The sequence below is a fragment of the Eleginops maclovinus genome, chromosome 15 (genome assembly GCF_036324505.1).
Source record: "Eleginops maclovinus isolate JMC-PN-2008 ecotype Puerto Natales chromosome 15, JC_Emac_rtc_rv5, whole genome shotgun sequence".
Classification (NCBI taxonomy): domain Eukaryota; kingdom Metazoa; phylum Chordata; class Actinopteri; order Perciformes; family Eleginopidae; genus Eleginops; species Eleginops maclovinus.
The window spans coordinates 13,543,249-13,562,652 of record NC_086363.1 but is presented as its reverse complement, the minus strand read 5'-3'; the positions used below and the strand labels follow the sequence as shown (position 1 = coordinate 13,562,652).

At 42.1% G+C, this 19,404-nt stretch overlaps 2 protein-coding genes across 4 annotated transcripts; both read right to left on the bottom strand.

Annotated features, from left to right (window-relative positions):
• Positions 1-843: 843 nt before the first annotated feature.
• LOC134876863 (uncharacterized) lies at positions 844-6,699 on the bottom strand. The gene is made up of 7 exons (XM_063902043.1): positions 6,412-6,699; positions 6,071-6,168; positions 5,918-5,963; positions 5,617-5,784; positions 3,834-3,945; positions 2,632-3,174; positions 844-2,537 (listed from the first exon to the last, which is right to left on the bottom strand). The coding sequence occupies exons 2-7, from the start codon at positions 6,106-6,108 to the stop codon at positions 1,696-1,698; spliced, it is 1,749 nt and encodes a 582-aa protein (XP_063758113.1). The 5' UTR covers positions 6,109-6,168; positions 6,412-6,699; the 3' UTR covers positions 844-1,695.
• magl (MAX dimerization protein MGA-like) lies at positions 6,699-18,697 on the bottom strand. Of its 3 annotated transcripts, none has more exons than XM_063902039.1 (16): positions 18,553-18,697; positions 15,018-16,468; positions 12,882-13,356; positions 12,593-12,689; positions 12,308-12,421; positions 12,067-12,186; positions 10,948-11,061; positions 10,429-10,792; positions 9,793-9,994; positions 9,467-9,704; positions 9,039-9,217; positions 8,655-8,874; positions 8,247-8,476; positions 7,776-8,018; positions 7,429-7,690; positions 6,699-7,063 (listed from the first exon to the last, which is right to left on the bottom strand). In XM_063902039.1, the coding sequence occupies exons 2-16, from the start codon at positions 16,430-16,432 to the stop codon at positions 6,702-6,704; spliced, it is 4,635 nt and encodes a 1,544-aa protein (XP_063758109.1). In that variant the 5' UTR covers positions 16,433-16,468; positions 18,553-18,697; the 3' UTR covers positions 6,699-6,701. The 3 variants fall into 3 exon arrangements, with proteins under 3 accessions (XP_063758109.1, XP_063758108.1, XP_063758111.1); XM_063902038.1 differs by having other exon boundaries at positions 18,148-18,657; XM_063902041.1 differs by having other exon boundaries at positions 12,070-12,186; positions 18,148-18,657.
• Between the last annotated feature and the right edge of the window lie 707 nt (positions 18,698-19,404).

Sequence of the window (19,404 nt, the reverse complement as noted above, 5' to 3'; positions counted from 1 at the left end):
TGTAAGCACAATAAAAGTCATCGTTTCTCGCGCTGTGCTAATTTTACAAGTACAAAAGTTGTAACGTAGTCAAAATTCTGAATGACTTGTTTTTATGTCATTTTTATTGAAAAGACCACGCGCTGTTACCTTCCTGGAAGAAGTAGACGCCCCCCGATGACGCCTGACCAATCAAAATCATTGTAGAGAGATTTAGCATGTAATAACACATACCATGTAGTCTATTGTGAATATGCTATATTGATTTTAGTTTTTTAAAGGATTACACTTTTGATTTTCTTTCGTGTTTTATTATACTACATCTACGGTATTATACTAGTAAGAGCCAAGCCATGCCTGATGTTCTCTTTTATGTTAATGTCTCATGCAGATATGACTACTACATTAAAGGAATGTAATAAATAAAACCTTTGAGTACATTAATGTACACTAGGAGTGTAGATTGTGTTCCTTCACTAACTCTTTTGATATAAAAAAATGAAATATATATAATAAAATGTAATTGAGTGACCATGTAGTTTTAGTTATTAGTAGGAAATCACATTGAAATGAAGTTGTGCTGTTTTGCATCACGTTCACACACCCTCATTTCCATGTGAGGAAATACTTTACATTTGTAAAACTAAAGGTGATCTCTCACATCAAACATGAAACAGCCGTCAGTTAGCACCAGTGACTGTGATTTGTTGTAATGACAACTTAGCAACAAACGGCTACTGATATGTTGCATTGATCTGCCCACAAGAGGCCCTATTACGGCTGTGTTCAACAAGTGCAATACCAAATCAGTGGAATCCTATCTCCTGAAACACTTTGTGTTTGAGTGACTGAAGAGTGCCATAATAAATGCATGTCATTTTTATTTATTTTAAAGGCCACATTACTTTCCACAATTCCAATTGAAGTTAAACAGGACAACCAGTGTTTCAAAATATTCAACAAAGTCAAAAAAATGTGATTAAAAAAGAAAGGCAATATTTACAGAGGTTATTTTCATAGATACAATATATGGCTAATAGCTTTTCTCTTGATTGCTTGTCAATTTTATCTGCATATTAGTGAGTGAACTACCCAAAATACAGAACATTACAGCAATACATCAGACACGGGTGGTATCTACCAACAACATAAAGTGCTACTACAGATTATTCCTTCAGTTAATAATGGAAAACAGGAATTGTATAAGGAATATATGCATCAAATTAGCTCTTTAAAAGTGGAAAAACATAAATTAACACATACATTTTACAATTATTGAAGCAGTGTCTTGTCTGATCCTATTTAGGAAAAATATTAAACATACACTGAATGGTATACCGTTGTGGAATTACGTAATCTGCTAATTTATTTTTGTTATTTGCATAAAACAGATCAGTAATAAATGACTTCATCAAAAGCACATCATTTCATTAAATCCTGTTTCTGACAAAGAGGAATGTAGTTGATGGAACTCCGTCTTCATATAATGTCAAAACTGAATATGGGAGGTGCCCTTCATTTGGTTCATACATTCAGCAGGTCAATTAATGCTTCCTCTCATTTCTTTATACCAAAGCACCGATATACACTTCTCTCTATAGTATGTAAAAAAGTCCTCTGAGTTTTGTGACAACATACAAAAAGAGCAGCATCCAGCTACGTGACTAACTGAGGTCAAACCATTGGCTTTTTTTTTATAGCTACAGCAAGACAGGACTATTCGGATTCAAGCTCAGGGTCCAGTTCCTTTTCTACGTCTATCCACGAGCGTTTCTTGGCACTCGGGAAGTCTTTTCCTAAAGCGCCTCGGGTTAGCGGCCGATATGCGCTGGCGTCTCCGTCCCCGGTGGTGGTTGCAGGACTTTCCTTTGGGCTTTTAAAACCTAGGACGGTTTTTCTGACGGGGCTGTCCTTGTTGGAACTAGATGGACTTCCACCTGCTTTCAGACCAGGAGGACTCAATCGCTGTGTTGTCTTGTGCTTCGGAGGCCTTCCTCTGCCTCGTTTCAACAGAACGGGGTTGTCACTAACAACTCCTGGAGAGTCATAAGCTTGCATTTCTCCCAATGCCACAGTCATTTTCTCACTTAGTCTCTCATGTTGTAAAGTAGCACCGTAAGGGGAAAGGGAGTCCTTTCGAGGCCTGCCTCTACCTCGTCGTATTACGGGAGGAACGACAGGGGCAGGAATCGGTTTTACCGGCTGAAAACTCAAACAGGCAGTCTGCAGCGATTTGTTCATGTCCGTAGCTGGGCACCCCTCCTGGCTTTTCACCACAGCATTCGGAGTCACCGAAGGCACAGAGATTGATTTGTCAAAAAGGGCGAGCTCCACCTGGTGGGGCTTTAGACCTGAAGAGTTTGGTTTAGAGTTGGAGGGTTGTACAGTTTGCTCGTCCTCAAACAAACAACTGTTTTCAAAGTCTAGAGTGAGCTCATGATCAGACATGCTCTTGTCTTGGTTCTCTGATGGTTGGACATCAGCTGAAGGGCTGACTTCATCCTCCTCTCCTTTCTCCCTGGGCTGCATTACTGTGAGAGTGTAGAAGCCATGTCCAACTGTGAGAAAAGAGGTTAAACACAAATGTGAGAATATAAATAAAGATTCATTGACTCGTTAAAATCATGGCTAAAGCAACATGTTTTCACTTACGTGGTTTCAGAGATGAGGGAAGTATTATTCTGCCAGTCTTGGAGCGAATCAGAGGTAGAGCAAGGGGCTTTAGAGGCTCTGCAGGTTTTTCTTTAGGACTATATGTAGGCACGTGTGTGGACTTGGACTTGGACTTGGACTCGGACTCTGACTTGATATTAGTGTTACAGACCTGGGCCAGGGACTCGAGTACCTGCAGTGGGTCCACAGTTTTCTGAGGAGTGGCTTGTAGTGAGGGTACCCGAGGTATGGTTTTCAGTTCACTGGGTTGAGCAGGATCGCTTTGTAGGTCGGGCTGAGGCAGGGACATCATGTTCCTTTGCGCTGCCACCTGAAGCGGGTTAGCCTGAGAGGGAAGCCTCTGGAAGTCAGGGTGTACCCGGCGCCTGTGCTTAAGCTCCGTGTTTAGAGCAGAAGTTCTCAGATCGGCAGCTCTGGACTGGAGAAGATTGGAAAAGTAAGGCCATTCCCGCGTCTTATCTCTGATTTTTTGCCTCTTGCAGATCTCATTCAGCTTTTGTTTGATCTGCAGGTCCGACTTCCCTAAAGAACAACACACACAGGTTTCAGTAAAGGCAGCTATAAACAGTGCTATCACCTGGGCAAAGGTTAATGCTTTTAGCCATAGCAATAACTGTGCTAGGATGCTCATTATTCATTATTTAAAGAGAGGGAATGGATTTTGTGGTAGGTTGCAGCGGAATTAGTGTTAGACACCACTTCAATTTAAATAGTTCTGCCGACCCTAACATCCGATTCATTTTCACGAAGGCTATAAATACACTATTGATCAAATAATTAACTCAAGTTGTTTTGTCTGTTAATGATACTAGTCGACATTGGATTCTTCGATTATTAACTGAAAGTGTAGCAAAGTCGCAGGGGTTTGACGTCAACTTAAACCCAAAACCAGTGTAGGAACTGATAATGTCAGCAACGAAACGTATAAACTTTTGGTATGAAATCCGGCTGAGGGTGGAGCAGACACAGCCAGCACACAATGAAGTGGTGTGGGTCAGAAAATTAAAGGGGAAACACTTTCCTCACTGTGAAATCCCTACCTTAAATGAATTAACCACACTAACCAGTGCAAGTAGTTTCACAGGAGTACCTTGGTGATAATAAACTTATTCTCTACAATGGACTTTAAATTAAACAGTACATAACAAAGAACGACATGAAGCCACAAACATTGTACCTACCAGACAACACAGAAAGTTCCTTTATATAAAGATTCTGCATCCGACTCAGCATCCTCTTCCTCTCCTGCAGACTTTTAGACTCCTCAACCAGATGTCTGATCTCTCTTTGGGCCTGGATAAGAAAAACATGTGTTGGGAATAGTTCTTCTTTGATACTAATGAGTGGCACACAACATTGAACAGAGTGAAGAACGACACTTGATGTGGACATTAGATGGCATTTCATTAAGTGGTTTCTATTGGCAACCACAATTCATTTGATTTTTCACAGCTTTGTGATGTGAGACGTATTATTCCCTAAACATAACCCAACTTAAACTGAGATTTAAACTGGTCTGTTAAGTAAGTTTGGAAAGTTTTGGTTTGATGTGCAAATTAAACTAATGAACTTGCAGGAGGAGTAGAAACAAAATGTTCCCTACTGTATTATTTATACGGGACCTTCCACTAAATACAGTTTTTCCCTGTTGTTGTTGACATAACATATGTCAATATGAGTTGTGGAACTTGTCTGCTGTATGCAATAGCCAATTTTAAAAAATAGGCGAAGATATGGGCCAATCTGAAGTCTCCGTCAGTGTTACGTGGCCAAGCTTAATTATTATGCATGGCTCCGCCCACTTGGTTTGTAACCGCCCATGGATTTTTTGACAGAACCAGGCAGAACGAAATCCAGTGACTATGAATTGTGGAGCTGTTGTGGGAGTTGAGCCGCAAGCACACTGCTTGCCTCGGCAAAGCAGCAAGCTAACACTATGAACGCTACACTACCAAGCTTTCAGGCTGTATGCACACTAACTTTACCTGAACTGTGCAGAAATACGGAGGTGGTTTTTCATCACAACACGTTAACCTCTTAAGCCCAGACGCAGCAACTTGTAAGAAACAGCGTCCCAGGGCATGTTAACATTTAACAACCTCTAATGTGGCATACCCACTTAACGGGAAGAAACTCAGCTACCAGACCATATCAACCATTTTTACCAAAACGAAACATAATTCCAACACCAAGCGTTTAAATCAGCACTGAACGAAAACGAGCTAACGCTACATAGCACAGTAAGCTACGGGGATTTTTTTTACTTCACGCTATCTGCACAAACACATATCACATGAAGCCTAAGATTCCACGGATTCCATTGGTATAAGTCTCAACCAAGATAGAGCAAGAAAACTGCTTCACTTTACAGAGCCATAGCTATAAACAGTCTTTGCTGTTTGAGATCAAAAGTTGTGTTCAAGGTCATACAACCGCTGCTGAAGGTTGATCTGATGTCTGTGTCACTTTGAAATGATTACTGATAATCTATCATTATTTATTTGTAATAAACTGGTACGGCACAACAAGCGATGCCATTTTTTCAGTTTGTTTCAGGGGTGGGACATTTGATAAATCTCTAAGCGATTACCAATCACAACAGAGTCGCCAGCTAACCAATCAGAGCAGAGTGCGCTTTTGCAAAAGGGGGGGCATGGGCTCTTCAGAGCGTTTTCAGACGGAGTGAAAAGTGGTCCTTTATGTACAGGCAGTGTGAGGAAAATAAAGCGCTCTATAAACATTGAAGCATGAAAACATGTCATAGTGGAGCAACAAAATACACATATGGACCTGAAAAGTAGCATGATAGGGGACCTTTGAACGGGGGATCGGGTTCTGCATACAAACACAATTTCTTTTTCAAATTGTGAATTCACATAGGAGATGTTGTTTTGTCTAAATGTCCTTTACTGGGTTTTTTTTGTCCTCGAGGAATATGAGGCTGAGCGAGGATGTGGGACTGACCAGTGAGAGGAGGCGGAGTCTGGGGACCCTGGGGTCGCACTTGACGATGGCCGACAGTTTCTCGAACAGGACGCGCTGCTCACAGCGTCTCTGCCTTTCCAGTACCGTGTGGTTACTCCGCCTCTTTTTATCCTTACTTTCATGTTCTTCTTTCTCCTTTGCTTTATCCTGAAACAGAGACACAATGATTGAAAGTTAGTACAAATGATACTGACACTACTTGGGACTTAATTAGATAAATATACTTTGATACTGGCAAAATTAAAACCTGTATTGCTTATGGATAATAAACAAGCCGTACCTGAGCAGGGGCTTTCACCGGTAGGCCAAAATTATTCATGGAATCTCTGAAGGTAGAGAAGAAATTAAAACCACTTTGAGAGCCAACATTCAAACAAAAGCAGGAAATATGCACAGGTCCACATATCTCATTATCCTGTATTCATATAATCACCCTGACTCCTCAAGTGCTTTGCGGACAGCTTGTTTCATTTCAGCGATGGCCTTTCCTTGTCCTGCTTCTTCTACCGTCTCAATGTCCACCTCCTCGTCCTGAAGAAAACAACATCGAGCAGGCAGATTTGAGAGGTATAACAAGTGAACTATCACAAGTATTTATTTGCACATTTGCATTGACACAAAATAATTCTAGGACTTATCTTTTAAATGATCTTAATATCTATCTACATTTGAATCATCACAATTACTCCTATTTTCCAGCCCTGATCCAAAACAATATTTCAATTGGAGAAACAATGACTGAATATGAAGACATCTGGTATTCGTCACACTTACATCTTCATCAGCCTCCCCACAGTAGTCTGAGGTGTCGGAGCTGGAGTCCTCCGAAGTGATATCCAGCTGACTGATGTTGGTTTCCTCTCTCTCTTCTTTTGGTATGTTCAGAGCACACTTATTATCCACGATTAGTGGAGCATAAACCTCATAGGGGGGTTCAGGCTCCACTAATTTGCTCCTTAATAAATCCCTAGATCCAGTAACGGCGTCCAAACAAGTCAAAGGTGCATGTGAACCGCCACCTTTGATCAAATTTAACAAAATCTCTTTTTGTGAGAGGACTTTTTTCACGTCGGCCGTGTTTGAGGTGTTCTCAGATTCTGATGCAACTCATCTACTGTGGGCTTTGGGAGTTGAATGAGGGTGAAGCCCCCGGGCAGTTCGACTCCTGGCAGGTTGGGGCCTGTGGCGCTCTGGTTATCTGGAGGGCAGATCCTGAATGAATAGGTCCCGCTCTGTCCTAAGAAGCTCGGGGTTTTCAGTGATGGTGAGACGGTGAGAGATACAGAGGACGACGTGGAGGTGTTCTGGAAGGGTTTTACGGAGCTGCGCCTTCCAGCGAAGAAAGGGGTGGAAAAGGGGATGTTGTGTGAATACTGCGGTATGTTGATGAATCCCTTTTTCCAGAAGTCTGGAGGGAATTGCTGAGCTGAACAGAAAAAAAATAGAGGGGAGGATGGTGAGACAAAGAAACAGTGGTCCAATTCCAACATACCATTCTTATATCTCTAGACCTTTAAATAATTTAATCTTTAAAGCTAAACCCTGGGTAACCCTTAGGGCTTTAAAGTGGTGCAGGAATGACTCCGAGACCATCTTTAGCTTAGTGGTGTTGATGCGCAGTCATGCCACTGTGATGTAGTTTGTTTATAGCCCAACGTTAGCTTTCTACCTCTGGTGGTTGCAGCTATGCTTCAAAAAGCACTAAAGTGGTTTCAATATGTGGAGATTATCCTGCAGAACAAAACACAAGTATCATAAATGTTGACTGTGGAACAGAGAGGAGATCTTTACCTGGAGGTCGTGCTGCTGTCTTCAGATCAGTTGTTTTCCTAGCAGTGATAATTGGAGGGACTACTGTGCCTGCAGCCTTTATGTGCAGAGCTCCAGGAGTGTTGGTTTTGTTTGTCGGGTCAGACTTCTGGGAGTTATTTAGAGAAGTGCCGCCGGGAGGATGCAGTCGTCCTGTGACAAATGCTGCGAGGCGGTTGGCTGGATGCAGAGATCCCATGTTCCCCAGTAACAGTCTTGCCTGGTTGTAGGATTTTCCATTTACCTGTAAAAGGGGAAAAACTTAAGATATTACTCACCATAAACGTTGTTCATTACATGTTATGTGTAATAGGCATTTTCTCTCTGACCTGTATGAGTCCATATGCTTGGCAGCCAACAGGTTTGGTCTTGGCTCTCATTCTGCCTGCAGGTAACACTCCGCTCAAAAAGGGTGTGACTCCATACTGCGCTACGGACTCTTCATTTTGGCCCTCGTTTTCCTCTTCATCAACGCTCCCGTCAAAGCTGTCATTGTCAGGCTCATCCTCCTCGCTGGCTGCATATTCATCTTCCTCATAATCACTGACTTTTGATGGTTTACTGATGTGTACCTGGGAAACAGTGGAGCAGAGGGGGAGATTCGAATAAAATACGTCAACATCATTGAAATACATCTTAAGTCAAGGCAAACGCAATAAGTCAGTAAGATGTTGTAAACAACACATCTATTTATGAGATAAAGACAATACTGAAAAAACTGTTTTTCCTCAGGATACTTCTATGCATTTATTCAAACATTTGTTACTGCCACACAGATGCATCACTCATCATAGACCTACCCTATAAGTGAATATGGAGCCGCTGGGCTTCCGGATGAAGATCTTGGCGACGGGGCGGATGTGGTAAGATCCTACCCAGAAGCGTCGGGAAAGCCTATTCTGATTCATGCGCCGAAATAGAGCTTTCAGGACCATTTGACGGTCTTTGGTCCAATTACATGCCGAGGAGACCTCGATTTGCTTTTTTGCCCCGCTTTCATTGGATGCAATCTTCTGAGAAGCCTTTTCCGCTGGGGAAAAATGCATTATGGTTGTGTTAAGCAACAAATAGTAGAGCATCTTCAATATCACACCGTCAGGCCTGTCAGATAAGCCATCCAGGCAAAAGAAGGTAAGCAATACAAGTGATTTCTGTTGCTGGTGAGTTTTTCACATCAAATTATGTATTGTATTTCTTTGGTCCCTTACCTTTTTTCTCTACAGTCGGTAGATTGTTGAGGCCGTTTGTCAGCTGGTCATCCTTGGTGTTCTCCTGGGGTTTTGCTGCAGTGTTTGCTGTAGAAGTATCAACGTGCATGGGCTCGAGGGAGAGTACAGGGGGAGGCTTGGAGTTGAACGCTCTTACACGTGCACATGTCATCATGCTCTCCAAGTATTTATACACTGGGTCCTTATCCTCTTCTCGTATCTGCAATCATGATTTACATTTACACTTTAAATAACAAAAAAGGGACAAAAGCTTCACAAATACACTTAGAAAATAAATGCTCTTCCACTGCGACACGTACGATAACTTGAACATTTTTGGTAAAAGTATGTATTAAACCTAATAAGAGAGAAATGTAGTTTTACCGGTTGAGTTGTCCGAGGTACAAGGCCACGTTTTAGGACCTTCACAGGGGCGAACCAGGGTGGAGCACATTTGGGGGTGAGGATTGGCTCTGGATCCACACTATGAGGGTTGTGGTTCCACAGTCTCTTAGAGTGGGAGCCCGGGCGAGGCTGGACCATATGTTCAATATTAGTCACAGCTGGGGGAAGGGGGGATAAAACCATATCATTAAGACTTTGGAGATATTGAAGGGGGTGTCCAAACTGAGAACAAAACAGAGGCTAAAAAAAGTAGCATTTCTTGTAAATGATGTTATGAATGAAACAATGCAGTGATATGGGATGGTATTAAAAAGTAGTCAAAGATCAAATCTATTCACTTCCAATCAATTTGAAAGCAGACCGAAAAAAGAACATAGAGAAAGGATATCAAATCAACTTGATCTTACAGTAAACCGGTTGGAAGAGTTCTTCGCACTCCCCCTCTGCCAGGTGCTTGGTGATCTTGCGTTTGAAGCATGTGCAGCCAAACATGCATTCAGGCCGCCGGCAGTGGAAGGGACCTCTGTTGAGGCGCTCAAGGCTGGAACACACACAGCCCAGAGTGCAGAACTCCTTACCGCATACGGGTATGACACTTTTGATGTTTGGACTATGGTGCACTTTCACCACCTGCTTGGACTGCATCTGATTTAAAAGTAGACAAAAGTCATCAAAACAATTTAAAATACAACAAAAAGACATTACCTGTGCTTTTTTACAGAGTGTTACATACCTGTTTGGACAAGATAACAGACAGAGCCACCGACAGCCTATCTGGAGTCAGCTGGGTTCTGCTCAATCCCTGGTTCTGCGCATTGAGCTCCATGTGGAACAGTTTGAGCTGGAACTTAGTGAAGAAGGGTTTGTGCATCCCGTGGCTCTGCACGAAGCTCACCGCTGCTTTCTGGCTGACCCCCGTCTTATGTGTAGGGAATCTGAAGAGACAGGATGAAGTGAGCTCATTGGTGTTCGTTTTAAATTTGAAGGAAATGTTGTTTTAACACCTTCACCTTCAAAAGAAATACTGCACATTTTCTGCAACATGTAGAATGTACTTAGTACGTAACTGACTATATTTATGACTATAGCTATGATAAGTCCACATAAAATAAAGATACAAGTTGCCCAAATAAGACCTTAGCTCCAGAGTAACCAAGTTTCTACACTTAAAGACATCAACCTGCATTTTATAAACAAACATTGATATTCAGAGCTGTAAAACGGCAATTATGAATTACGACAGCAAAAGAACCAATTGAGACTTATTGTAGAACACAAATTTAGTTTGATCAATGTGAAAACGTCGCCTGAGAAGTTTTATACATCCAACGACTACTTTACAAACCAAACAGAGTAAACACACGCTCACCTTGGGCTTGCTGGCGTGTGTGAAGAAGCGGACGGCTGTATGGACGGGGATCCTGCTTGAACAGGGGGTGCAGCGTTGGCCAGAGGAGGAGGAGGTGCTGCCAGGGCGGAGTAGAGAAGGGGTTTGTGGGAAAGAGGGCAGGGTCTGTTGGCCCCTAAGGGAAGTTTGAAAGCATGTCGTTGATGCTTGAGTACGCTGTCCAGGGTCTTCACATAGCTGGAGCTTTTGACGGGCAGCTGATAGGCCACTGCGTCCTCCGAGTTCGTGGTGAAGGCCGCAGCGCGTTCGCTGATGTACTGCGCCTCGCTCTCCAAGTACTCGTCCAACATGTTGCTGCAGAACGCAGATAGGTTCTTCTTTGGTCCTTTAGGAGAGGAGGAATAAAGACAATTAGTTATCAATGAGGACTGTTAAATCAGATCCTTACATGTGGCTGGTTTTACTGCAGTTAATCTTTTAGCTATTATTAGTCCCACTGCGTAATAAAAATGGAGCCAGGACGAAACGAGGAAACCTTACCGTCACATTTAGGAGGGGACTTGTATTTGCTTCTTATGAACTTGTTTCTCCATCCCTTTATTTTTGTCATGTCGCTTGTCTTTCCTGTCCGTGAGATGAAGGATAATCCCTCATCTGTGAAGGAAACATACTGCGTTACACTTCAATTAAAGACAGTGTGTTAATATGTGACATTTCACGATGTTTAATTGCTACAGTGGAATAGAGAACAACAATCATACGTAAGCAGAATGTTCATTGATAGAAAATCATGAAAATGCAGAACAGCTGTGCACCCCCCAACCACATATAGATCAATGTTGTAAAGCACTTCCTGTTGACAGTAAGCTATATTTTCCCTGGGTTCAATATGTTTTTTATTAGTGGGATGCAAAATCTCAATCATTGCCCTGAGTTTAGACCCCTCTGAGCATAATATTCACAGGCCTGTTTTTTCAAAAGTAGGTGTACTGCATATTGCCAGACCCCTGATGTTGATGTCTGGCAATATTTGAAACACAAACAGACAACTTTCAGAAGCATCACCAGGCCATGTGCTGAAATTAAGAAACGCTCTCCTGCCGTACCTAATTTCCTGCATCAAAGATCCTTGAAGGCTTTAATCTGACCTGAGGTAATTATCACTCAGACTATCGTCATTTATCCTACTAAATACATAAGGCTACGTTACAAATGTGCTGTCTAAATTTAGAGAGAGACAGAGAGAGAGAGAGATATATAATTGTTCCGTGCTTAAAACATTTGTAATATAAATATGTGAAATCATTCTTGACCTTACATCTTCATTGCTCTAATACTCGGTTCAGTTAAAACCTAATAGTTCAGTGCTATTTCATTCATACCAGAAATATATGTATATTTATTTGTTCTATCTGAATCCTAATTGAACATGACCTTGTTCGAATCACACACCTCTAAACCATTTACAAACTATTCCTGCATGAAAGGTCACTGCCACCCAAAGATAAATTAAGACTGTCAAAAATATAATACAATAATCATATAGTCAAAACTGAAAATAAAACCTCTACGTGTCTGAAAAGAGCTAATTAAATACTGCTGGACAAAGCATTTTCTTAAAAAAACCTGCACAAACTTTCAAAGATGAATCCAACTCACCACCTTGAGACAGAGCCGGGGCGTTGCCTTTCAGCTTTGGGGGAGGGAGCGGCAGACGGACCCCCAGATACAGCAGGTCGATAGACATCATCGTGTCTAAGGAGCTCAATTTTATACCCACTAAAAACAGATTCACAAAAAAGTAATTAAACAACTGAAAAAGGTCTACACTTCCTTAGTATGCGAAGGTCTATGACCCACTCAAACAATAGGATGTTAATCCTGATGTGTATGAACTCACCCTCCTGCAGGATCGGATGGATGACCTGTCTGTGTTTGAGGACCGCGAGGTCCTGCAGCAGGATGGCCTCCGAGCGGGATATCTTCTCCTCATTGGTCTCTGGAATCACCTCCACTAAAACAGTGCAAAGGATTATCCACATTCCATTTTATTAAATACAAAGAGGTGACAAGAGCTGAATTTCGTAACATGTAATATAGTTGTTACATTGACAGTACAGCAGAGCTGCATAAAAGCATTTGTTACAGACGTCAGCCGGATGAAAGAAATCTTTGCAATGCTTACCTTTTTCCTCCCACAGCATTGGTATCGTTGGGGAATCTGGAGATGCTGATGCTGTGCTATTGCCTAGCATGTCCCTGATGTGAACCTCAAGAGCTTCCTGTCATATAGGCGAAAAGTTAAAGCCTGTACACTTTACAGAACTTTTACAAATGTGCACTGAAAATCACTCATTCAACAACAAACCCCGTCGTGTGATTGCAGAGACTACACAGCTCGACTAAATCAAGAATCCTTAGGAGACTTGGGGGTATGTGAGGAGCATTCTTTGCAGTAATGTCTAGTGTTTTACCTTTGAGGTAAACGACACGAACAGCAGGCCCTCCACATCATCCAGCTCTGGTTGCATAGCGACAGTCAATGATGAGCTGAGCAATACCGTGGGGGGTGCAGCCACAGCTTTCCATTCTCTTCCCCGCGAATTTGCCCAACGTTTGTTCCTCCTTTTACCCCTCTTGCGGTACCCATTGGAAGATCTCGGGCTAGGTGGTAAGGAAGTGGGTGTCAAGGAAGTGGGTGTCATGGCTATTGCTTTAGGCTTTAGTTGACGCAGCTTGGGGGATATACCGACAGCGAGGGTTTCTTCCCCGGGTATCACAAGTCGTCGTTGTTGAAAAAGCACAAGTTCACCGAGGGAATGTTTGCCTCTTATACAGGGGATATATGCGTCATCTTTCCTGGATGGGTAGGACATTATGGGTTTCAGGACCAGTCTGGTGGTCATTTGCTCATTTGAGACAGGAGAAGAGATGCTGGGATCCTTTAAGCTGCAAGACAGTAAAAAAGAAACGCCGTTTAAATACATTAAACAACTAAGATGGTACAAATGATAATTTTGAAATTGTGAAAGCTTTGATAGCACAGCATGTGGCAATGGTGTTACATTGGGTAACTCCAGCAGATTATGATAATGAAGACCACCTACACAACCATAAACACAATGATGTTATATTATTCTTCTTTAATGGAGCCTACCAGCAAAAGTATTTTACTAAATATTACAACCAGTGTGACTAATAATCTTGAATTCTACACTTGATAATGCAGTCACGGATAAGAAGGGCGGAAAGTGTAAGACCAACACACCAAAATAAGCACACAGGGGAAGGACACGGTAGGGTAACATCTTACAGTGTACTGCAATCCAAAAGCTTTGCAATCCATTTATTAATTTATATATTAATTGTAAGCTTTAAGTCTATATAATTCTTAATTGTGATTGAGAACTTAAAATGAGGGTCAATTCAAATGAATGGTTTCTTTTCTGTGTTCTTAAGCAAAGAAACGTTTCAGTTTCCTCTGTTCATACAAGGTCTTTCTGGGATCCCTGTTTATCATAAGTTGAATCCAAGATGATGCTATTATTCTATCTATCTGCCGTAAATATGGCCGCTCCTTAAAATGACATGCGAGAATCGATTTATCTTAAAGACATGCCACACATTTTAGGTGAATGATTGGGTTTAGGTTACGTTGATGAATTTGTTGAGCTTAAACAGCAGTGGAAGGATGGAAATGAATAAATCAATTACATTATTCACATATAAAATACAACAAAAGCATTTGTTTATTGCTTTTCAAAATGTTCCAAAAGTTGCACATAATCTAATGCCACATGTAGATGCATCCAATGGCCACTTTATTAGGTCTAATGCAATCCAGTACAGCAACTCTGTCACAGCTTAACCTTGACTGTGCACAAAACATTAAAAACCTCTTTATTCTGCAGAAAATAATCTGTTGAGTGTATAAACACAGTCTACAATCAGGCTTTTAGGCAGGTGGGCGTCTGGGCGTCCTCTGGACCTGTACTAAAAAATAATAAGAAATTGGACGCCCTACTTTTAGGCAAGACGCCCTAAAGACGCCCCAATTTTTTCCTCCGCTGTGTTCCCCGGTAACTTCGCTGAATGTGATCAAAATTCGTCGATTCAAGCCGAAATCTTGGGAAATCGCGCTAAGCTCACATCTCGCGAGTGACTCGGGGCGAGTCGCGAGACGCGCATTGCATTGGTCGACTTTCCGTGACGCAAAAATTCGGGGGGGGGGGGGGGTGCCCCCGGGCCCCCCCTACAATACTCGCGCCTGTGGTGCCCGCACGTTGCTAGGCCATTGAAAAAAAAATGGACACCCTGTAAAAAACCCTAGCTAAAAGCCTGTCTACAATTAAAGAGTATGTGCTATTTGTTGTTAACGTGTCTTAAATTATTTGAAAACTTAATTAAATTACTTGGAAACGAAAATGACCACCACAATAATAAACATATCGTTAAATGAATGCCTCTTTGACAAGATAAATAAAACTGGCCATTATAATCTTAAAGAAATGCTAAATAAGTGCCTAATATTCTACAGTTGGACATAACAAATCTGCCAATGAATGTGTTCATATAGAAAAACAATAATGGAATAACTATAAAGATCTTACCTCAGATTGACAACCTCTTCAAGTCTGTTGAGCTCAGCAGCAGGTGTTCGGATAAGCTGAGGCTCCATCTGTACCACAGTTGTAGCCTCTGTAGTGACCGGGTGAGCGACAGCAGAAACCAGATTAGTGTCCGTCTTTTCCACGGGTCCAGCATCAGTGTTTATCAGGTGAGTGTCCTTCTTTTCCACGGGTCCAGCATCAGTGTTTATCAGGTGAGTGTCCTTCTTTTCCACGGGTCCAGCATCAGTGTTTATCAGGTGAGCGTCCTTCTTTTCCACGGGTTGAGCATCTGTGTTTACCAGCTGATTGTTCATCTTCCTTACATGTTGAGCATCTATAGTTACCCGGTTTAAGCGGGAGTTGTTTCCTTCTTCCCTAAAGCCTTTTGCAAATGGATTGTGATTAATTTTCAACTGGGTGATCCGGAAGTTCTGATAGGTTGTGACAGCCATGAATTCGGTTTGTGGAAATGTAAAGGTCATGCTCTCTGGTCCCATAAATACAGGCTGGTCAAGTGAGGGTACGTTCCCATCTGGTAACGGTATCACATGGAGCCTCGGAATGTAGCGATGCATGGAGTGTAGGATAATATGGCCGTCCTGGTCATGGGAACAATTGGTCAGCTTGAGTTTGTAGAAAGACACCAAGCTACCCATCCACTCTGAACCTAGACTTGGTGAGTAATGGTGGGCAAATGCCCGGATCATAGTCTGGGACTGGTGTTCTGCTGGTCCAGACACCTCCCATTTGGATGAGTTCCAGCGGTACCTGTACTGGTCCGATGGAGCTATGGAGAGGACCAGACTGTACTGCTGATCAGGATCCAGGCCAGCCAGGCGAAACCGGCAGTATGGGAACATGCGGCGCCCCTGTTTAGTGAGAATCATCTCAGTTCCGCAGCTGTTGAACTGCTTCCACACGCTGTAATTTTCCAGAGTGACACTGATGCCTTTGAATGTGAGCATAGTAGGAAAGACATGTTCAGGGTCCGTACTGCCAAATGTGGTAAATGGCAATGCAGACAACATTATTGGGGGGGATTGTGATTTGTCATCATGGCTTGTTCCTGTGCATGTCAGGGAGTCTGATGCTGATGCAATTTGGGAAGTACCTGGGCTTGTATTGACAGTCCCTTCAAAATGTGTGGGTGATGCTGCAGCTGGCTTTGCTGGGCTGGCTTCAGCCGGTGAGGAGAGAGCGGAGCTACAATCATTACTTGCCATGGAGACAGCTTTTTCCTCAATCGTTGTCTCACTAGGTACGTTAGGTCTCATAGTGGTTGGATCAAGAAGAGTTGAAGAAGGGCCATCAGGAGCAGGAGGAACTGAGGAGGGAATGTCACTGGAGCTCCCCTCCTCTTGCTGTATAGGGTGGGGGTCCTCCATTGATGTGAGTTGAGAGTCTGTGGCATGCATCACCAATGGATGTGGCTGTCACACTTCATTTGATGCCTAAAAGAAAATAACGACTGTTAATTGTATAGCACGGTGATGTTTAGGAGTACAATATACATTTCCAACCTTATTAAACCAAATTCCTAAAATCAGACCAACCCCAATAAAAAAAAAAGATATCAACTATGTTTACAAAGGTGATTTTATCAGTCATCCAAGCAGATCAAAGACTGATAGAAAATAATCAGAAGTGGTAAATGTAACAGCAAGAAATAAAAATGTGTGTTGACAGATCTACTATTATCACATACTAGGCCACAAACTCACATTACAACATTCTTAAACTTTATATCCAACCCTTGTCAGATAGTGAGCTATTGAGTGCTGACATGTTTCAAGCTAGCTGTAGCATTAGTGGTGTTACAACAGTGTGGGAGCTGTACGAATTTCACACATTTACTGTAAAACAAAAAATTACAATTACGGAAGGCTATATTAAAGTATTGGACTAATATGATACCTAATTAGGAAATTACAGTTTTCATATATGGGTTAAAATTCATAATTTGTACCCCATAAAACACCCAACCTAATATCAAGATGTCCAAGGTTTGCATGATTCATACAACAGCTCATTGTATCCAAATAAAATCAAACCATTGCATCAAACCAGAGCAGTTTTGGGATAGGTCGAAACGCTACTGAAAAATAAATTAGCTACTAATGGAGAAAATATCATTTATTTACAACCGTGGGCCGTATAATTGTATGAGCTAGGGGTGATATATAAACATTATTGGCCTGGCATGTAAATCATTATTTTACATGCCAGGCTATAAAAAAAAAGGCTGCTTTGTCCCTATGTTCAAGTGTGGCTTCACATGATGAAAAGCATGATTTGTTGTGATGATGTTGCATACCATGTTTTGCAAGATCAGTCGACAGAGTAAAATACATAAATGAAATGAACTTAAGAGAGGACAAAACCACAAAAACCAAGACCCCAAGTTAAAAAAAAACAATAGGAATTTTGAAAACAGCATTAAATCAGGAAAACAAATACGACCAATATATGTGGCCTGCAATCGTAAAAAAACAACATGTGACTTATTGTATTAACTTAATCAAATGGCATAAAGGTAGTTACGTTTAAGTATGATTATTTTTTAATTTAATCTATAATTTATTGACAGTCTGAACATTTGGACTTTGCCTTTCCTCAAGTGTGCTGCAAGACCATCTCGGTGTGACTGACCAATAGCCTGCGTGCCTGGTATCACACAGCTAAGGACATGGCTGAAGGGAACGGACAGGCCTTGTTTTAAGTATCCAAAACACTAAAAAAAACTAACGTTTCTTTAAGTATTTCTTCTTTGACAACCGTAATAAAATTCTCAATGTCGACGACAGACGACAAGCTAATAACATTTGCTTAATTTCTCGTTGCCTTGCCCTCTCTGGGTCAATGTATTAATCACACCAACAACACAGATGCTGTAGTATAAAGGTGTTAACCGGCCAAACGAGTGCACACAATGCGTTATTACCGGCATGTTTACCACTATAACTCCAAATGCTTTTCCCTGTATAAACTTTTCCTCCTAAAATTATTTGTCACATGAAGAATTTAAGTTGTTTAGCAACAGCCATGTCTCCCTCACACACAACAGAGAGGAAGGCCGCCCGCTCCAGCACTCACCAAGTTGGAAAAGTTGCAGGTTTCCCTAACGCCTCACCTTTGAACGACGCTTAAATGTTTACCGAGGCGACATAACAATAACGTTCCCGGTAAAACTTCAACTGTTGCACGTCGTCGTCGTCGCCCGTCAAAAGGGCCTCGGTGTATCCCTCGAGCATAAACACAAATGGAGGCCGAAAGCCACGCCAGTGTGCTCGCATCGACCGACCCGAGCGTGCACGCAGAGGAGCCAAAGCGCATGCACGATATCACCCCCCTTCAATGGCGCGTGATTCCCAGGCCGCGAGGGAAGCGGGAGTCCACCATCCCGGAGATTTTTTTTCTCGCCTGTTCCCACCTCGAGCTCAGTCAACGCGCCGGTAAGGACAACTCTCACCAAGTTTGCGCGAAAATGTTTCGTGCGTGTGATTCCAGAGCTGAGAGCACAGACCCGAGACTTTACCTTCATTCCTTAGTATTTCCTTCACTTCTTCTACCTTTTCGATCACATTTCCATTCTCACCCTGTCTGAAGAGCACACACACACTCTCCTCTCTGCCCCTCTCGCTCACACATACACACACACACACATCCGTGCTCTCGTGCTGTGACGTAACACGTTCACCATGGCGGTGGAGATTCAATAGCCACTGCGCAGGCTCCCTCCGCAGGACTTTATCGGACACTTCTTTCATGTCTGCATTTCAGCTTAAGATACCCCCTTTGAAAAAAGTTATTATAGAGCAGGTGACAAACAGTGAAGCCTCCTTGTCAATACGCCCCTGCAACAACGTGTCTATTTGACCTACACAGACTTAATACATAATGTATGGTTTACCCTTAATAAACTGCTAAAACCGGGCCGCAAAGCAACGTCGACTGGCTTGTTTCTCCAAAAAGATGGCGCCTGTAATGTTCCGAAATAGCGTAAATACACGCAAATGTAACTGAACGCATTCCCCGTAAATGATTCACCCATAGCAAAACAAATCTTGAGTAAAGTCCTTAATTAAATGCCCATCATTTATTATCGTGGTATATGAAAGACAACTACATTAAAATAGTCTGATAAGAAGGCTACGAGGTTTTAAAATGGGTATATTTCCCAAAATATATCATCCACAGGAAACAATGTCCTAACGTGTGTTCTTTTTTTACTGAGCCACCAAACCTGCTGACTTCACAATTTCTAAACAAAACAAGTCAGCACTGCATCCCACTGTTAAAAGTCGGCTGAAATGCATTATTGCCTTAAAATGACTGAGAAATAAATTATTAAATTTAAAGCACAAACACAGAGGATAGAACGAGTGGC